Here is a 20,518-nt window from a genome sequence, read left to right on the forward strand (position 1 = left end):
AATGGGTTTAGAATAGGTTTGGAATGGAGCGTGGGGATTGGAAGATGCTATAAGCGGTTCCAAGTGGTGCAGTACAGAGGTCCAACAAACCCAGGTCAATCAGCCCATATGGGCGAAGGGGAGAAAAATAGAGAGAAAGAGAGAGACCCCTATTGAAGGGGGCAGAAGGGCAGAAATTGATTTTGAAATGGGGGAAAAGGAGACAGGAAGGGCAAACGAGAGTTTGAGAGAGAGAGAGCGATAGAGGGGGGAAAAAAGAGAGCAAGAGTAGGAAAAAGAGGGAGAGGGGTGGGCCAACTCACGGCACGCTCCCAGACAGCTGCTTGACTGCGGTACAGTCGTAGAAGGTGAACTCTGTTGCCGTGACGACGACATCACCGAAGCGCAGGGACAGGGTGACCGTGACAAACTCTGAGGAGAGAGAGAAACGGAGAGAAAGAGAAAAGACAACAACGATAAATCATAAGCAACATTGTGTTTCACTTCCCCAGGATCCCTACCCAAACACTGTGCCAAGTTTTCTGAAACTACTCTCTTCGGGGAGATTTGAGAGACAGAGACTTGGCCTTGTCGGTCTGACCGCGTCTTCAAAACAGTGTGAGGAGGGGAGAACGTGAGAGTGAGACGTTGCGCCCCCAAATAGCGCCCTATTACCTATTCAGTGCATTATGGGGACTGGTCAAAAGTAGTGCACTATGTAGGGAATGGGGTGCCATTTGGGACAGCGCCTGAGAGTACACTTGGCCAAGTGGAGAGCCATAACAGAGCTCGGTAATAAAATCCATCTGCAGCCCCAAAGCCCCCAGACGTAAACAGTGCAGAGGGAGGAGTTCAGGTCTGTGGGGCCCACCGTGTGTGAAGTATGAAGCGCACTGATTGCACACACGCAGACACGCTCGCACACCTACACACAGACAGACAGAGACACACACACACACACACACACTGGCATGTAAATATTGCATACGTGTATTCCCTCACACACACTAGCCCACGCACGGAAATATTTTCAATGCAATTGGATTGTATCACTTCACTTAATACAATCTTGAGTCATTTTCAAAGTATCAAGCTGATCTCCCTAATTCTAATCACAGGATAAGAGCATCTGCTTAATGAATTAATGGTTCAGACTATGAACTAAACCACGATTACATTATGTGAGTAGGGCTGAGATCCCATTTGAACCCCCCGCAGATCTCACACACACACACACACACACAAATTAACTCCATATACAAACACACACAGTCACACACAGATCTCCCTGTAATACCTGTGGGATCAGTGGATCCCCCCTGTGTGTCTATTCACTAATACCCCCAGGCAGACGGGCATAACTACCTAACCCTCACGGCCTGAGAACCACAACAATCCTCCTTGCTCCAGGAACGATGTTCATGGGAACCAAGGGGAGAGAGAGAGATGGGGGGGGATGAGAAAAAGAGTGGACGGATGGAGGGAGGGGAGAAAGGAGAGGAGTTCCTGATGTGTGTGTGTGTGTATGTGTGTGTGTACATTCTTGCTTTTTTATCGGCGCTCGATAGTTAACAGTTAATCCCCATAACAGTTAACAGTTAATCCCCATAATTCCTCCAAAATGACTAACTAAAACAAATCGACGGCTCCAAGCACGCAACCGAACCGTCGCAGACTATCCCAGACAAAAAGATAGAAGAGGCTGAATTGTTGCGCGAATTTAAAATCATTAGTTATAGCTGCTACCCGGACCGGCGGAGTTGGAGATTACTCCCTGCTGTGTAAACTGGGAGCCAAAGAGGATTGGGCTGCAACACACATCTGCTCTGCAAGGACATAGGACGTCGCTGCCTAGAGTGGCGCTAGAGGCTGATCGGCCTGTATAGCAACACACACACACACACGCGAACACACGCCACACGCTGACACACACTTTAATGAACTCATGAAACTCAGTGAGCGTGTGTGTGTGTGTGTGTGTGTGTAAAAAGTATGTAGATGCAGGTTGAATGCCCAGTACATGCTGATCTCACCCAGTTGGTACTCACCTTGTCCAGGGGGCACAGCTGGCACCCTGTGGGGGTCAGGGGAGAGGCAGGTGACGCCCGTGTCGGTGACGGTGGCAGGACTCTCAGTGTCATGGAAGTAACAGGCGTACGAGTTGTCCTCTTCTAGGATGGGCAGGCCCGGCACCGATAGAGCAATCTAAGGGAGGTAGGGAGAAGAGGGGGAGGATGTGAGAGAGAGGGAAAGAGAGAGTGTGAACGAGCTGGCTCGGCTCCGCAAGAGCGGATCTGCATTTCAACTAAATTCAGGAACTCAGGGAACACTAAATTGGACCATGGCTGGATAGAACTGGTTAGATCTTGATAAAAGGTTGGTAAGATCTGGATTCATCTGGATTTCACAGAGATGTCGTTGAAGGCCTGAGAAACTGAGGAGAGATCGAGTCTCCCTCGAGGAGTTGTCACCACTGACAAGCAGCATCGCAATAGTCCAAACTCGCCCTCGCTCCCTCCCTCCCACCGTATTGATGTGCGCAGATTTAAAAAAGCAAATCCTCAAGAAGAATCCACCATATCACCTTCACCCCCGCGATTTCAATCAGTGCAGATAAAAGCAGAGGAGACGAGACGCACCCAAGGTCATGCCTTGCATGTTTACCTGGACGTGTCCAAGGAGACACCCTTCCCTCCCACTATCAATACCCAATGTCAGATGATATACATCAACTTACATGAATTATTCTGTAAAACTGTCCAGAGCCGGATCACTTAATACATGATTTATACTGGGTTTCTACTAGATGTTGAGACAGGGGCAGCTAGCGGCGAGTCTGATAACCATCTCTGATCTTTGCTGCGACACTGGAAGTCAAACGAGCAAACACTATGTCAGCCAGGCTGAAACTAACTACCATGTGCAGTGTGGACATAAAGCAATGCACTGTCTGTGAGCATGCGCTCGCATACTCATGTACGTGGACACCCACAGACACACATGCAATCAAACGCATACACACAGAGACGCGCACACGTACACGTCCCTTCTCCTCACGGCTGATGTTGGAGGGGCTGAGGGACTGGATGGTGAGGCACTGCTGCTCCATGTCGAAGCTCCACAGCCACTGGCCCTCCTGAGCCCCGTGTGAACACTGAGACCGCTGGCCACACCTAAACACACAACCGATTATCATCACACAATACCGTACACACTGCGTTATCAGATCATACCGTAACACACACGTTATGACCTCTGTTATCGTATCGCTGTGAAAAGGCGGGATGTAGACGGAGACAGGAGGGGAAGATTATAAGGGCAAAGGGGAGGGAGGGAGACGGGAAACGGAGGGACAGAGAGAGGGAGAATGGGAACACGGGAAAGGGAGAGAGTGAAGAGTGACAGAGGAACCGGGGGCGCAAAGAGGCGATGACGCCGACGAAGGCCGAAACGTTTGTCTATCTACCTAACCCTGAGTGAAATAAATACAAAAAATCCTTGAATCTCCTTTTTGAGCATGGACTGGCTACACACTGTTGATGGGAGAAATAGAGTGGGAAAAATGAAGTCAATGTGGAAGGAGGATAGAATACCAGGCGAGTTGATAACATTAAATAACATTAGCTGGGGAAAATAGAGAACAAGGAGGGAGGACAGGTGGCCAAAGTGCAGGAGAAGAAGGGAGAGGGGGAGGAGGGAGGTAGAGGGAGAAAGAGATGGTTAAAAGAGATGATGCTCTTCACCACTGCATCGTTACTCATAGCAATCCCCCTGAGTAAATACGAGTGGCACCACAAATACATTCTCTGACTGTGTTGAGCGTCTGCAATGCCCTGAGTTTTTCCAGTGTGCTTGACCCGACAACGGAAAACTCTGGGCTCTAGTTTGATATGTCAACCCTTTAACCAGACACAGAATTGTGTGGATTACTTGAAAAATGTACCAGATTACATGACAATAAAAGTCATTTGTGACGTCAAGTCCCATTGGATTACTCCGAATGAGCCGCTCACCTCCCCTCCAGGACACACCAGCCACAATAGGGGTCGTGGGCCGACAAACAGGCCTGGCAGTCCAGGTGTTCGTGGCACTCTGCCACCGGCCTCTTCTGCAGCTGTGACCGCAACAAAACAACAGGGAATATTCATCATGACGTTATGTCAAACGATGACACAGCTCTTAACCCCCCCACCCCACCCCCACAGAGACACACAACTGTAACCACTTACTGGGTATCTGAAAGGATAGGATAAGCAATGTGGGGAAAATGTTGCCTAGTCTTAGCCTATCGGTGCTGTAGATGAAGTCATTACTACAAATGTAACCTCGTCCTCAGGCCTAAAAGAGCTGCTGTGGAATGAGATAATCTATATACCAGCGCTTCCCAAACCTGTACCCCTTGGTGTCCCCAGGACCGAGTTTGGGAAATGCTGCTATAAAACTATAAAATAGTATTTTATGAGAGACACTTGTTGACCACTGTGCCTGTGTGAGGGGAAACACAGACAATGACTCGAGAGACTTAAGACGGCGCCAACAGTTCTGGGACCAGCCTAGTGTACTGTACCATGGTGGAGGTCATGATGAAGAGGTGTTCCTCCGACTGATCCAGGACCAGGTCAGAGCTGATGGCTGCGTTGGCCTGGATGGAGACGACGGCATACTCCTCCACCTCACCATTAGGGCCCAGGAACACCTGGAGCACACACAAGCCAATGGTTAAGAACCCCATAAGGTACATTTCAATTCTTTACGGCAAACGGACGGAGGGGTAAGAGAACTCGGGTCACTTGTGTGAAAGGAAAACATGCAATAGGGTTAGCCTACTTGAGGGAATTATAACGTAGGCTCATTAGCGAGGATCGCTACAATATTATAGAATCTAGAGATGACAATTTTCGTAAAAAATCTTTCGAAATTCTATTTTAATGTGACGCATACCCCTTGTCATATAATTCACTAGACAGGGAGACAAATAGCCTAGCATGAGCTGTTAAATATAGCCATTAGGAATAACAAGCGTGCTAAATTGAATTCTGTTGTTATTTGAAGTATTTTGAGCCACAAAGGTTTCAGAGAGGAGTTTAAAAATGGTGAAACGTCATAGGTCTGTTGAAAGCATTAAGATGCGCTGGTTGGAGGAGTTGGGACGCCAATCTAAATGTGTGTCTTGAAGAGGTCAACTGGGAACATGGCGACGGGGTAAAGTAGATGTTGTTCACTCAGTCATCCTCATCTCTTTTTAAATCGCTCTCCTCTCGCTCTCTTTTCAATACACACCCGATTAGTGTTTGGGCGTGGGTATAGGTGTGTGTGTGTGTGCATGTTTGTCTATGCGTGCGTGTGTGTTTGCTTGTTTGTCTATGCGTGTGCGTGTGTTTGCTTGTTTGTCTATGCGTGCGTGTGTGTTTGCTTGTTTATCTATGTGTGCGTTTGTCTGTGTCTGTGTGTGTGCGATCAACTGTCTGAATATTATTTCAATGCAGGCGTGTATTTCTTCAAGAAACGCAGAGAAATTTGCCTTGGCATTTCTTGAAAAGAAAAGCTGATCTGATGCGTCAATGCCCTAAGCTTGCTCCCCTTTGAAGAGGGGGGGAATCTAATTTAAAATTGGTTGTTTCATGTCTGGCAACCCATCTGACCCATCTGTTCTGTAGGGTTGCCATGTTGGAGGACTAACTGTGCTCTGGTGTGGGCTAAATTGCTGTTATTAGAGCCTAAACAGTCAAAGCCTTTGATGAACGCCGGGATCAAAGAACATGCGACGGCACAGCTGACCCAAAACTCTCCCCCACCGTCCAATAGAATAGGATTATCTCATCACGGCGAAATCTTGGCCTATATCTCGACCATCGCACTCCCCATCTGTGTGCGGCCCTGCCTTGACACACACACACACACACACACACAGAACAAACAAACAAACTCAGATGCAGGCACACACACACACACACACACACACACACTTTCACAGATTGAAACACAGACACGTTCTTTCTATGCTTCTTCCTCCTTCTCGTTCGCTCTGTCATACCCCCCCCCCCCCCCCCCTACACACACCCACCCACACTACACACACCCATCACATTAGGATGATTGCACTCTGGTGGAGGTCCACGTGAGAGAGCGAAAGAGTGGAGGAGTGGAATGTCCAGTAATAGCATTACATTAGACAGGTAACCTGATGTTGAAAGGCCTGCTGTAAATAACATAAAAGCCTGACGCTGTGGAGCTCCCGGTCAAGCACTTCTCACATTAAGGTGGCTCAGCCCCCATTGCCCCAGTTTTAAACAGTGGAACAGCAGGAAATGTTGCCCGCATACCTCGACCTAATGGATTTAACTGTTTTGTGACGTGTAGCATTTGTTCATTTGGGGGGAAATTTAGCATTTTTTTGTACTGGATGTCATTGCTCTTTCTTCCGACTTCTGGCCTCCAGGAAGTTAATACGACATTTGTGACAATGAAATCGCATATATTTTTTATTTTATTTTTTATTTAACTAGGTAAGTCAGTTAAGAGCAAATTCTTATTTACAATGACGGCCTACACCGGCCAAACCCGGACGACGCTGGGCCAATTGTGCGCCGCCCCTATGGGACTCCCAGACATTGACGGTTGCGATACAGCCTGCAATTGAACTAGGGTGTCTGTAGTGTCGCCTCAAGCACTGAGATGCAGTGCCTTAGACCGCTGCACCACTCGGGAGCCCAAAGCCACTTGATGGCCAATACAAATCAATCGATTTCCCAATATCAAATCTGTTCTAGTTACAGAGCTTAAACAAATACATTTTCAACAAATATCTCTTTCACTGCCAATTCACCTAGAGGGTATCAGTCTTGTGCAGTAATACGCAAGCGAGAGACGCACATGTAAGATAATATATACTTTATTGTCAATTAACTTACAGAGAACAACAAATGTGCCTTTAATGCTCACAACCCAAACCCCCCCAAAGACACTCACACTCCGAGGGGTTGGAAGCAATGGGCCAGCCACGGTGCAGCACCACTAAAGCAATTGTAAGGGGTTATGTGGCTTGCTCAAGGACACAATGGCAGGCAATGGTATCTAGTATGTCCCAGGGTCATATACAGTGGGGAGAACAAGTATTTGATACACTGCCGATTTTGCAGGTTTTCCTACTTACAAAGCATGTAGAGGTCTGTCATTTTTATCATAGGTACACTTCAACTGTGAGAGACGGAATCTAAAACAAAAATCCAGAAAATCACATTGTATGATTTTTAAGTAATTAATTAGCATTTTATTGCATGACATAAGTATTTGATACATCAGAAAAGCAGAACTTAATATTTAGTACAGAAACCTTTGTTTGCAATTACAGAGATCATACGTTTCCTGTAGTTCTTGACCAGGTTTGCACACACTGCAGCAGGGATTTTGGCCCACTCCTCCATACATACCTTCTCCAGATCCTTCAGGTTTCGGGGCTGTCGCTGGGCAATACGGACTTTCAGCTCCCTCCAAAGATTTTCTATTGGGTTCAGGTCTGGAGACTGGCTAGGCCACTCCGGGACCTTGAGATGCTTCTTACGGAGCCACTCCTTAGTTGCCCTGGCTGTGTGTTGCGGGTCGTTGTCATGCTGGAAGACCCAGCCACGACCCATCTTCAATGCTCTTACTGAGGGAAGGAGGTTGTTGGCCAAGATCTCGCGATACATGGCCCCATCCATCCTCCCCTCAATACGGTGCAGTCGTCCTGTCCCCTTTGCAGAAAAGCATCCCCAAAGAATGATGTTTCCACCTCCATGCTTCACGATTGGGATGGTGTTCTTGGGGCTGTACTCATGCTTCTTCTTCCTCCAAACACGGCGAGTGGAGTTTAGACCAAAAAGCTCTATTTTTGTCTCATCAGACCACATGACCTTCACCCATTCCTCCTCTGGATCATCCAGATGGTCATTGGCAAACTTCAGACGGGCCTGGACATGCGCTGGCTTGAGCAGGGGGACCTTGCGTGCGCTGCAGTATTTTAATCCATGACGGCGTAATGTGTTACTAATGGTTTTCTTTGAGACTGTGGTCCCAGCTCTCTTCAGGTCATTGACCAGGTCCTGCCGTGTAGTTCTGGGCTGATCCCTCACCTTCCTCATGATCATTGATGCCCCACGAGGTGAGATCTTGCATGGAGCCCCAGACCGAGGGTGATTGACCGTCATCTTGAACTTCTTCCATTTTCTAATAATTGCGCCAACAGTTGTTGCCTTCTCACCAAGCTGCTTGCCTATTGTCCTGTAGCCCTTCCCAGCCTTGTGCAGGTCTACAATTTTATCCCTGATGTCCTTACACAGCTTTCTGGTCTTGGCCATTGTGGAGAGGTTGGAGTCTGTTTGATTGAGTGTGTGGACAGGTGTCTTTTATACAGGTAACGAGTTCAAACAGGTGCAGTTAATACAGGTAATGAGTGGAGAACAGGAGGGCTTCTTAAAGTAAAACTAACAGGTCTGTGAGAGCCGGAATTCTTACTGGTCGGTAGGTGATCAAATACTTATGTCATGCAATAAAATGCAAATTAATTACTTAAAAATCATACAATGTGATTTTCTGGATTTTTGTTTTAGATTCCGCCTCTCACAGTTGAAGTGTACCTATGATAAAAATTACAGACCTCTACATGCTTTGTAAGTAGGAAAACCTGCAAAATCGGCAGTGTATCAAATACTTGTTCTCCCCACTGTATAGTTCTGGGAGTACAGTTAGGGACTTCATTCTCACAATTTGTTAGTGTGAGGACTGATGAGTCAATGGAAAGAGAATAGGGCCTTCTGTTTAGAACTGGTTTTTACCATCTAGTTGCCACTAGTCAGCGTCTGTGCACTGTGACACACACAACAAAGCCCTGAGTCATGGAGTGATATTAGCTAGCTAGTGGTGTTGTTTTGTGGTCAGTGTATACTTTTTTTGTGTTACTGTTAATGGGTGTCATTGTGCTGATAGAGCTTCCCTCCACTCTACCCCACTCCTCCCTGGTCACAACCGCAGGGCAGCTATTGACAAAAAAAATGGCACAAAGCGCTAATTGTTAGCGCTTAGCGCTAGTCACCATTCTGAGAGTGACATTCTGAGAGTGAGAGAACTCGCTACTGTTATGTACTCGGGATGCTTATAAATACTCTAATGTGGCTTCTCCTTGGCTTCACTGACAGTGATAGGCGAACCGACTGGAGGGTTTCCACCGAGGCAGCAAATTTAAACTACTGAGATTCACCCTAAGAGCCCCCCCACCTCACCACCCCTTTAATTTCCATGTTTGGGTGACAAACTCAATCCCTGGCCCTAAAGTCTTTCAAGACCATATTTGAAGTGTGGTGTTCCCCCCTCCCTCCCAAGCCCTCTGTGTATCACTGTCATGTTAACACAAAGCCCCCCTCCCTCCAATGTGTGCGCCCTGGTCCATGAACCCCAGAAGATACAGCTCCCCACGCCACCCCCCGTGACCTCTGCTCTGCACCAGGTGATGGCACCACACAAAAATCTAGCGGACAGAACAGAACCGTGCCTCCTGTTCACACCAGCTTCATATGACCCCAGCCAATAAGGAAAGCCAATGGACTGGACTTATTCCAGCCAAACTGGCAAACCAATGGACTGGAGTTGTCCCAGCCAAACTGGCAAACCAATGGAATGGACTTATGCTAGCCAACATGACAACCCAGTGGATTGGATTTATCCCAGCCAACATGGCAACACAATGACCTGCACTTATCCAAGCCATACCGCCTAGACTTAATGTTCTGGGACAATTACGGCTGTTGAGTTTCTATAGAGATGTCCGTTCCCTGTTCTCTATATCGGAGGATGGTACAGGGTGGATGTACGAATATCCCCCTCGTAGCTTGTACGGTTAACAATAGTGTCAGTCTATACGGCCCTTCTTCTATCAGTGACCTGGTCCATGCTGGGCCAATACTGCCTTTCCCTGGAGTAACTTACAGGGCTTTCAACCAGACAGTGGATGACTATGACTACGGTTTACGAAACAGGACATGAATAAATGAAGGAAGGGGAAGAAAGAGAGCTGTGGGGGGGGGGGGGACCAGCCGAAGAAAAGGGGAGAGAGAAAGAGAAGAGGCCTTACTGTGCATAACAACAGTACTAGTGTTATCTGGCAGGTCCATGGAAAAGCAAAAACGCACCCAAAGCCAATTAAGAAGGACGCATTCGTTACCTGGGCCGGTCTGCTCCTTCTGTCATTTATGGAGTGCTGAGTACAGTCTGCGCCACTGTGGAAGATGCTATTTCTGACCTCTTGGTGCGCGTGTTTGTGTGTGCATGTGTGTTCGTGCGGCAGTTTGCGAATATCTGGAGCTGCAGTTATCTACAGATTATCAAAGGCTCACTTCATGCAATGGAATGTACTGGAATATACTTTATACAAAAACAACCAGCACAGGACATGTCTAGTCAGGGCCCAAAATTCACAAAGAGTCCTGATCTAGGATCAGGTCGCCCCTGTCAATATAATCTTATTTTGATCGGTATGGAAGGTGGTTCCCTTATACCATAGATATAATCCGCTCCATCAGTTTGATCTCTATGGTCTCTACCTTGCGCAGGTTCCCCTTGGAGTCCCCCAGGAAGGCGATGGTATGTCCCACCCTCACGCTGACAGCCACTGCGGTGAGACGGGCGGACGGGCTGTCCAATATGGGCTCGGTTTCCACCGGCACCCGGCTGGCCATTGGACTCGGGGTGTGGTCCGAACCACAGGGGTAGGCATCAAGGGTATTCTTTAGGTCAGGAGGGAAGGAATATGCAAATTAATGTAGTTTAGAGACGTATGAGGAAGTAGGAAACAGTTTATTAAAGTAGGTAAAATGTATCTACAATGAAACAATAGCGTTACAGTCAGACAACAAGTCTAAATGCAGATTGATTTGCGCTTAAAAAACATGACTAAGGTCAAAAACATACGCAGCGGCAACTCATTCACTAGTATTATTAATTGCGTGGAAGGTAAGACAGGTGCTAAAAGTCTATAGTGGCTCCCTCGAATCCTATACGAACACAGTCACGATTTATACTGGTGGGGTTAGAGGTGAGGGGGAAACTATTGCAGGAATCCGGCAAACGGTGTTCCAAAGTGCTTTAAAAAATGTTTTTGCTTCGACCCTTTGACAGCGGAAGATCTATGGTTGGACAGGTTGTTTTTTTGTTCTGCAAGTTTTGGGAACACCCGAGAGCAAGTCATTACTAGATCAAGAACAATTCCGAGTACAACAATCTGTTTTTACAATCTCCCAAACACAAACGCATCCACGGAATTTCATTATGACACCGTGTCAAGATAAATAACCAGTTTACGAGTACCTGCAAACAAAAAACAACAAAGTAGCAGCAACAGGAGGTACAATAAATAAACATTGGGATCTACCCACTGTTCATAGTGGCCTGTTTTGATGGTTTCCTATGGTGTTGTTACTATTTGTTACAGAGACTTAGCCCAGCACTATCCCCATAACCCCATCTCCCTCCCTCCCTCCCTCCTTCACACACACACCCAATCTCTCGCTTCCTCCCCCTGGCTCTCCTTCCCTGTCCTGTCTGCTTCACTGTTGCCATCTCCCTCCTTCGCTTCTCGGCGGTGGGTGACTTTATCTGTCCTTGTCAGTCCTCGTTAAACATGGCCCTCCGGCTAATGAAGGCTAATGCCGCGGATCAATTCCCCCCCCCATACAATCCTATTAAATTACCCAGCATGCGTCCCGCCCTGTTTCCTATGTAGTGCACTATACAGGGAATAGGGTGTCATTTGGGACACCACCACACTACTATTCCCCAACCCTCACTGGAGGTAAACAGCATTCAAGGGTCAGAGTTGAACAATTGTTCTGTTTCCTCTATGTGATGTATCATTAAACACGCTGTGGCTCAGTGACCAACTGTAGTTGGAGCGGTAGTCGCACCAAAGGTACACACAAAAGCACACAGACAAGTATACAGATGTGTATACAGCACACACACACACACAAAAACAAAACATAGAGACAACAGGGGAATTTCCAAAGCTACAGTGGCATTACGAGAAAATAATCAAATTGAATTCCCCAAATAGGAGGATTACATTTGTCTGTACTAAAAGATCAAATGAAATGTCATTACATTTCTAACATGGAGGTCACGTTGCTGAAACCGAATGACCCAGGAAAGCGTCTGATCTAGTAGCACGCTCAATAGTAGACTTACAGTAAATCTAAAAGACATTCGGACTTTGAAAGAAACAACATCTTCATTCACACATGTCGAGGAAACCCAGTTAAACTCTATTTTACCATCCTCTAGTTGCCTTCTAAGTACTTAAAACACGGTTACAGCATACATGCTACATTATTAGCACTTCATAATATTCTAATACTACCACTAGGTTTTCAAATAAAGACCAAAATGTATCAATCGCATGCCATGTCATTTCGTAATACATACCAGCTGAAAATAACTATTAAATAAAACACTACCAGACACAATAAAACAAGGATTACTGCTTACAATCTGGCACAGAATGGTTACAAATTGTTGGATTTTTGGCAAGGGGCACCGGAAAGTACCCATTGTTGCCCCACAATTTCCTCATACGAGGTAGCCTAAATATCAGCAATAAAAGGGACTGTAAAATAAAGTGCTTCCAGAGACACAACACAATAAGGAATTGACGAATAGACCTGGGTTCTAATAGTATGTGAAATTATTTCAAATACTTTAGCGTGCTTGAGTGAGCTTATTTGACACTATGGAAATGAATGGAATAGTCCAAAATGCCAAACCCCGTCCATCTGAGTCTCAAGACGGGCTAAAGCGAATGCTAAAAGATTTGGAAAGATTACGAACACTATTTGAACCCAGGATTGTATAAAATAAGGACCTGGCAAGTCAATCCACTCATCCCCACTCCTACTCACCGACGGCAGGTTGGCGCAGTTGGATTTGACCTCGTACTCGATGTAGGCCGCCTCCCCCCCTCCCTCGTCCCGGCCGAACTGTGTGTAACACAGGTCCCTGGTGGAGTTGATCCTCTGGTCCAAATCGTCAAGATTGAACATGCAAAGAGCAGAGTCCTCGCTGGGTCGCGTGGACGAGGCCTGCCGGGTGGAGAACACACCCAGGAGCACCTCTGCCTGCCCAGCATCGCCCCCACTCTGCTTGGGTGGTAGACCAAGGCGGACAGCCTGGAGCAAGTTGTAGCTCTTCCCGGCCGCCGAGCGACAGGCCAGGGGCACTTCCACGTACGAGTAGTAGGCCTGGTCGTCCAGGCACACGCGTGACACGTAGGTGCGGTACTCGCGAGACTGAGACTTAATGTCGCGGCGGTAGAACAGGAAGTAGACGTGCTGGCGGTGGGCGAAGGACGCCACGAAGTGGTGGTCGTACTCCGAGAGGCGACCCGCCACCGCTAGCTTCGCCGTTTCTTCGTAGGAGAAGACGGGCTCCTGGGCCAGGTTGCGTGTGGAGATGGGTGGGTGGCTGCTGGTGTAGCCGCGGCCCACAAAGAGCACGGGCTGGCGGTCGGGGCGGGAGCGCACCACCAGGCCCACCGTGCTCACGTTGGGGTGGTTGGCAGCCACGTACTGCGTGTCCACGGGCCGCTCGGCCGAGAACAGCACCGTACCCACCGAGTCCAGACTCCGCTTCTGGCAGATGCCCTGGTTGACGCTGCCGCAAGTGATCAGTTCCATGGCGTAGGGGTCCACCAGCAGGAGCTTGTTGTGGTTGCTGGTGCGCCGCGCTTGCGGGCAGTTGCTCTCGGTGACGGGGGGCAGGCACTCGCGGCTGTCCGTCACGGGCCCCGTGTTGTCCTGGAGCTCGGCGGTCAGATTGCGGTCCAGCTGGAAGAGGTGGTCCCGCGCCCCCACGTAGATGCGCCCGACTGCAGGGTCCGGGTGCAGGGCCAGGTGCTCGAAGAGGGCGTCTGTGCGGGTGAAGGTGGGGTAAGGGGAAGAGGGGGTGGTGGAGGGGTCAGAGGCCCAGGCCAGGCCATAGGAGGGCCAGCTGGCGGCTAGCAGCAGCGACAGTACTGGGACCGCCGCTGGGACTGAGAAACCATGTCGCACCATCCCCGGAGGCATGGCAACCATTCTGGCAACCCAGGAGAGAAAGAGAGGGATTCACACACTATTTTTAAACATAGATACGTATATACAGTACATAGACGAGATTCACAACATTTCTAAGTGCCTTGTACATACACTCGTACACTACACATTTACATTAAAAAACAAGGCCCTGTAAAAACTGATAAACTACAACTTATACCTCTATTTGACAAATGAATAGGATAGCTTTTCCACACCATTTGTTTCCAACGATGCGTTACAGAGGCATGTCACCTCTTGACCTCCCAGCAGCTTGGTTTGGTTAAAAACACCTCCTCTACAGCTCCAATCTGCAAGACAAAGGGAGACAAAGGGACAAATGGTTAACATCTCTGTAAACCAAGGAACACCAGTCCAAGTATATATAAAGATTTCCACTTACCTCAACACCTCAAGTGTTAGCAACAAGTGCTAGCAGCAACAAGTGTTACCCCAACACTAGAGTTAGCATGTTTCTTATTGAACAAATCCCTTCAAATCCCAACACATAAAACACAAGTCTATGTAAAAATAGGAAGTCATCTAATCCTGCTCCAGCAGATACACATGTGACAGACCAGGTTCAGAATCAGGGTTCACACTCAGGTCTCCTGCACGCCATAATAATTAATTATCCCCCTGAGCGATACTGTGTCTGGTTGCGCACTGTGACTTGTCTTGATCGCACGTTTGACAAAATGGAGCACATTCCCATTGAAATTCCAGTCAGACCTGCCTTTTCCCAACAACATCCGTTTTCACTAGCCTGGGAAGCCATTCTTATCAAAAGCCAGGTCAAGTAGTGTCACTCAGAGAGCTTTCAGTACTACACACACTCATTGCTCCAAGCCCTCCCCAATTCTAGACACCAGGCAAAAACACTTCACTTCAGCCATTAACACCCCTGGACACTTTAACCACAGTGATTCCTGGCACCAACATACTGTGTGCGTCCGAAATGTCATCCTATTCCCTATTTAGTGAACTACTTTTGACGAGGCACCAAAGGGTTCTGATCAAAGGTAGTGCACTATATAGGGAATAGGGGTGCCATCTGAGACATAGCCAGCCTAACTCTCACTCTACCTCTGCACATCTCCCTCTCCACTTCTGTACCCCCCCCCCCCCTTTTTCTCTTCAGTCACTGGCACGGAAGTGGGATTATCCCCTGCTAGTTCAGACGGATCTCTCTGTCTGTAGTGAGAGGAGCACGAGAAAGAGACACACTGAAATATAAACTATTCACCCCTCTGCCACACCTCATTCCTCACCACAATGAGGCATGTAGAGAGCCCTCTTTACGAGGAGGGGGTAGAGGTTTTATCTGGGAAATAGGGTAAAGGCTTGGCAGGGGGCCAAACTATTAACGAGAGAACATTTTTACTCAAGCATAATAATTATAATTACCAACGTTTTTTTATTTATTTTTTATCTGTATCATTTTGACCTGACATGAATTACATCAAGCCGTAATTTCGCACTTCCTCTACAAACGTTTGTTTTTCCGCTTGATAGCCTGCTCATGTATAAGTAATTACAGTTCTCTGGAAAGTTTTATCAACTGAAGGCACCAGAGGAAAAGTCGCTCTTTGATTGATGCCTTAGTCGGTGAACATTCAAAACAAGCAATCCAAACATTGAGTCGGGATTCGGAGGGAAGATAGGACACACTGACAAAACACGATCCAAAAGACAGACTCTCCCCTTTGATCCGGCGAAGGAACAACAAAAACAAATTAAAAGCCAAAAAAGGGTTCCTCTGGCTACAAGTTGTCAGGTCGTGAACCCCCTTTCCTGAGCATACCTGGGTTAAAAACACTATTTGAAATCATTTAAAACGCTTCAGCCGGGCTCCATTGAGCTTGCCTGGTTCAAACACTATTTTAAATAATTTAAAACGCTTCAGCCGGGCTCCATTGAGCTTGCCTGGTTCAATGGAACCAATACAACTTGCAGAAATGCAAAACCCCACCCAAAAATGACAGAACCATCTTCAATACCAAATGAGACTATTCGTGTTATTCAAAATGCATATAACCAAGGAACATTGAAGACAATCTCCTCACTCTGTCTCAGCCTGATTGCCCTCTAGAAAAGACTCAACCCTGTATATTAAAAAATAGGAAAAGGAACTGAAGATGGACATCTCAGTGGAAGACTGGGACAATATATGCAGAACACAACATTCTGTACTTCTACAAACTCAAGAACATGGAGGAAGTTTAGTTGGAAAAACGACACTCCTAGAAGAAAAAAAAAATCGCTCCTAGAATCAAAAGCCAACAGTTAGGCACACAGCAGCCATGCTGGCGGCTGTGTGGCCATGTAGATGCCAACCACAAATGTTTTAGGGGAATGTCAGAAGATGTTTTGAGATAATGTATGCTCAGTGTTAAAAGATGTCCTGGGATATGAAGTCCCTAGAACTTGCCATGTAATGTATCCTGGCAATATTCCAGAGAATGTGATGGGAAGTGATAGATATCGCCCGAGTGGAATCTCAGTGCCAGAGGTGTCACTACACACCCTGGTTCAATCCCGGGCTGTATCACAACTGGCCGTGATCGGGAGTCCCATATGGCGGTGCACAATTGGCACAGCGTCGTCCGGGTTAGGGGAGGGTTTGGCCGGGGTAGGCCGTCATTGTAAATAAGAATTTGTTCTTAACTGACTTGCCTAGTTAAATAAAAAATGTAATAAAATAAAAAAACTGGTATAAAGTGGAAGCCTCAAAATCTAAAGAATGGCAAAGTATAATCCAATACATCTTTAATTTTGGAAAGCTTGACATACAGTGCCTTCAGAGAGCGTGCATATCCCTTTGCTTTCCACATTTTGTTGTGTTACAGCCTGAATTCAAAATGGATTGAGATTGTGTCACTGGCCTACATACAATACCCCATAATAGCAAAGAGGAATTATGTTTTCACTTGTTTTTCTATTAAACATGGAAAACCCTGAAATGCCTTAATAAGTATTCAACCCCTTTGTTATGGCAAGCCTAAATAAGTTAAGGAATACACATTTGCTGAACAAGTAACTTATTAAGTTGCATGGACTCGGTCTGTGTGCAATAATAGAGTTTAACATGATTTTTGAATGACTCTCTCATCTCTGTACCCCACACATACATTAATCTGTAAGGTTCCTCAGTTGAGCTGCACATTTCAAAAACAGATTCAACCACAAAGACCAGGGAGGTTTTCAAATGACTTGCAAAGAAGGTCACCTATTGGTAGATGAGTAAAAAAAAGCAGACATTTAATATCCCTCTGAGCATGGTGAAGCTATTAATTACACTTTGGATGTTGTATCAATACACCCAGTCACTACACCCAGTCACTACAAAGACACAGGTGTCCTTCCGGGCTCAGTTGCCGGAGAAGGTGGAAAAGCTCACGGGTTTCACCATAAGACCAATGGTGACTTTAAAAACAGGTAGAGTTTAATGGCTGTGATGGGGAAAAACTAAGGATGGATCAACAACATTTAGTTTAGTATTGTGGAGAAACTACAATGACGGAGCGCAAAGAACGCAAGCCTGTACAAAATAAAAATATTCCAAAACATGCATCCTGTTTGCAACAAGGCACTAAAGTATATTGAACAAAAATATAAAACGCAACATGCAACAATTTCAACGACTTTATTGAGTTACAGTTCATAAGGAAATCAGTCAATTGAAATAAATTAATTTGGCTCTAATCTATTGATTTCACATGACTGAGCAGGGACGCAGCCATTGGTGGGCCTGGGAGGGCATAGGCCCACCCACTGGGGAGCCAGGCCCAGCCAATCAGAATGAGTATTTCCCCACAAAAGGGCTTTATTACAGACAGAAATACTCCTCAATTTCATCAGCTATCCGGGTGGCTGGCCTCATCCTGCAGGTGAATGAGCCGGATGTGGAGGTCCTGGGCTGGCATGGTTACACGTGGTCTGTGGTTGTGAGTCCGGTTGGACGTACTGCCAAATTCTCTAAAACGACATTGGAGGTAGCTTATGGTAGAGAAATTAACATTAAATTATCTGGCAACAGCTCTAGCGGACAATCCTGCAGTCAGCATCCCAATTGTACGCTGCCTCAAAACTTGAGACATCCATGGCATTGTGTTGTGTGACAAAACTAGAGTGGCCTTCGATTGTCCCCAGCACAAGGGGCACCTGTGTAATGATTATGCTGTTTCATCAGCTTTTTGATATGCTGCACCTTACAGCTAGATGGGTTATCTTGGCAAAGGATAAATGCTCACTAACAGGGATGTTAGTCTGGGATCTGGGATCTTTTATTTCAGCTCGTGAAACATGGGACCAACACTTCACAAGTTGCGTTTTTATTTTTGTTCAGTATTAAAACAGCAAAAATGTGGCAAAGAAATTAACTTTGTCCTGCATACCAAGCGTTATGTTTGGGACAAATCCAACAACACATCTCTGAGTAACACTTCATATTATCAAGCATGGTGGTGGCTGCATCATTTTATGGGTATGCTTGTCATCAGCAAGGACTACGGAGTTATTTAGGATAAAAATAAACGGAATAGGCCTCCCGGGTGGCGCAGTGGTCTAGGGCACTGCATCGCAGCGCTAGCTGCGCCACCAGAGACTCTGGGTTCGCGCCCAGGCTCTGTCGCAGCCGGCCGCGACCGGGAGGTCCGTGGGGCGACGCACAATTGGCCTAGCGTCGTCCGGGTTAGGGAGGGTTTGGCCGGTAGGGATATCCTTGTCTCATCGCGCACCAGCGACTCCTGTGGCGGGCCGGGCGCAGTGTGCGCTAACCAAGGGAGCTTGGTTGGGTTGTGTTTCGGAGGACACATGGCTTTCGACTTTCGTCTCTCCCGAGCCCGTACGGGAGTTGTAGCGATGAGACAAAATAGTAATTACTAGCAATTGGATACCACGGAAATTGGGGAGAAAAGGGGGTACATTTTTTTTTTTTTTTACGGAATAGAGCTAAGCACAGGTAAAATTCTAGAGGAAAACCTGGTTCAGTCTGCTTTCCAACAGACACAGTGAGACAAATGCACCTTTCAGCAGAACAATAACCTAAAACAAGGCCAGGTATACACTGGCGTTGCTTACCAAGACGACATTGAATGTTCCCGAGTGGCCTAGTTACAGTTTTGACTAAAATTGGCTTGAAAATCTATGGCAAGACTTGAAAATGGCTGTCTAGCAATGATCAACAACCAACTTGACAGAGCTTGAAGAATTTTCAAAAGAATAATGTGCAAATATTGTACAATCCAGGTGTGCAAAGCTGTATATTATTATGTATCTACTTTATAGCAACTGCTGTTTGTTTTTTTAGTTTGTTTCTGTTGATACTCTATATTGTTTTTGCTGTAATGTTTTGAAAAAGACGAAGTATAAAAAATAGAAATGATTTCACATCATATTTGAACCCAGGTAGGGGAGAGTGGGGTAAGTCGAGCCACCCTGGTTTCTAGGAAGCCATACACAAAATGTATCATTTGATCAAATATTAATGAAGAGGTCATCATTTCATGGTCTGTGACAGAAGAAATCACATGGAAAAATTGGTAAGCAAGTAAGGTCCAAAAAACAGATTTTCACCAAGTCAAATGAATTTATGGTGTTTCAGAATTCTTGTTTCTAAACCAAAGTAGATCACTTTGTTCTATACATCAGTTGGGGTCTCTATAGCCTTCAATATGAGGTCCTAAACCGAGCATTAAAGCACATCCTTGTAGCTGTGTGGGCTAATATAGTTAAAAGGTTTACCCTGGGGTAAGTTAAGCCAATGGCCATGGAGTAAGTTGAGGCAAAGTGGGAGCAGATGTAAGTGTTTTCTTCCCAGGTGTAATTGCAAGGCATTATCGCTGTGATATGAGGTAACAAAATTGGGCTGGCCCATGTTAAGTGTTTAAATAATTTAAAAGAAAAAAAAGAGCTTTGGTGATTGTGTTGAATTGTGTTTGGGAAATAAACTCCTAACTTACCCTGTCCCGTGGCTCGACTTGACCCATACTCAGGTTAAGTTGTGCCAAGTGACCACTTTTTTTGGACAAGCTATGTTTTCAAAACGAATGTTTTGATGAATTCTGATTCTCCAGTGATACACAACATCCTGAAATATATGTAGATATCTTTGTTAAAAAGAATACCATATTTCCGTTGGAGTGATGCTGAATGTACAAAAATTTATCAACTTACCCCACTCTCCCCTACGTTTGTGAGCATGTCACGACTCTTCTGGAAACCTCTTCACTATACTAACTCTGCCTCGAAAGAAGAATCGCTAACCCTGAGAACGCTACAGCCCCAGAGCCTGGGGCAGCCCCGTCAGGAATGACATGTTAACTCCGTGAAAGACTATAGCAACAAACAGTGTTTCTCCCATTTCCTCCATGACCACCGGATTCTGGGGGTCGCATGTAATACCATCGCAGGTCATGGTGAATTTGGCACAGCCCAGTTACGTG

At 46.4% G+C, this 20,518-nt stretch overlaps 1 protein-coding gene across 4 annotated transcripts in view; it reads right to left on the minus strand.

Moving 5' to 3' along the window:
- LOC139565059 (plexin-B1-like) overlaps positions 1-20,518 on the minus strand; it is a 122,756-nt gene that overhangs the window by 26,127 nt on the left and 76,111 nt on the right. For all 4 annotated transcript variants that reach the window (XM_071385095.1, XM_071385087.1, XM_071385112.1 and 1 more), the window contains 8 exons: positions 14,291-14,383; positions 12,903-14,076; positions 10,554-10,736; positions 4,547-4,675; positions 3,993-4,093; positions 3,020-3,152; positions 2,028-2,184; positions 303-411 (listed from right to left, as the gene is read on the minus strand). In XM_071385095.1, coding sequence (XP_071241196.1) covers positions 303-411; positions 2,028-2,184; positions 3,020-3,152; positions 3,993-4,093; positions 4,547-4,675; positions 10,554-10,736; positions 12,903-14,075 — 1,985 coding nt within the window. In that variant the 5' untranslated portion in view covers position 14,076; positions 14,291-14,383. The remainder of the gene's footprint in view (positions 1-302; positions 412-2,027; positions 2,185-3,019; positions 3,153-3,992; positions 4,094-4,546; positions 4,676-10,553; positions 10,737-12,902; positions 14,077-14,290; positions 14,384-20,518) is intronic.

The sequence above is a fragment of the Salvelinus alpinus genome, chromosome 2 (genome assembly GCF_045679555.1).
Source record: "Salvelinus alpinus chromosome 2, SLU_Salpinus.1, whole genome shotgun sequence".
NCBI classification, from domain to species: Eukaryota; Metazoa; Chordata; class Actinopteri; order Salmoniformes; family Salmonidae; genus Salvelinus; species Salvelinus alpinus.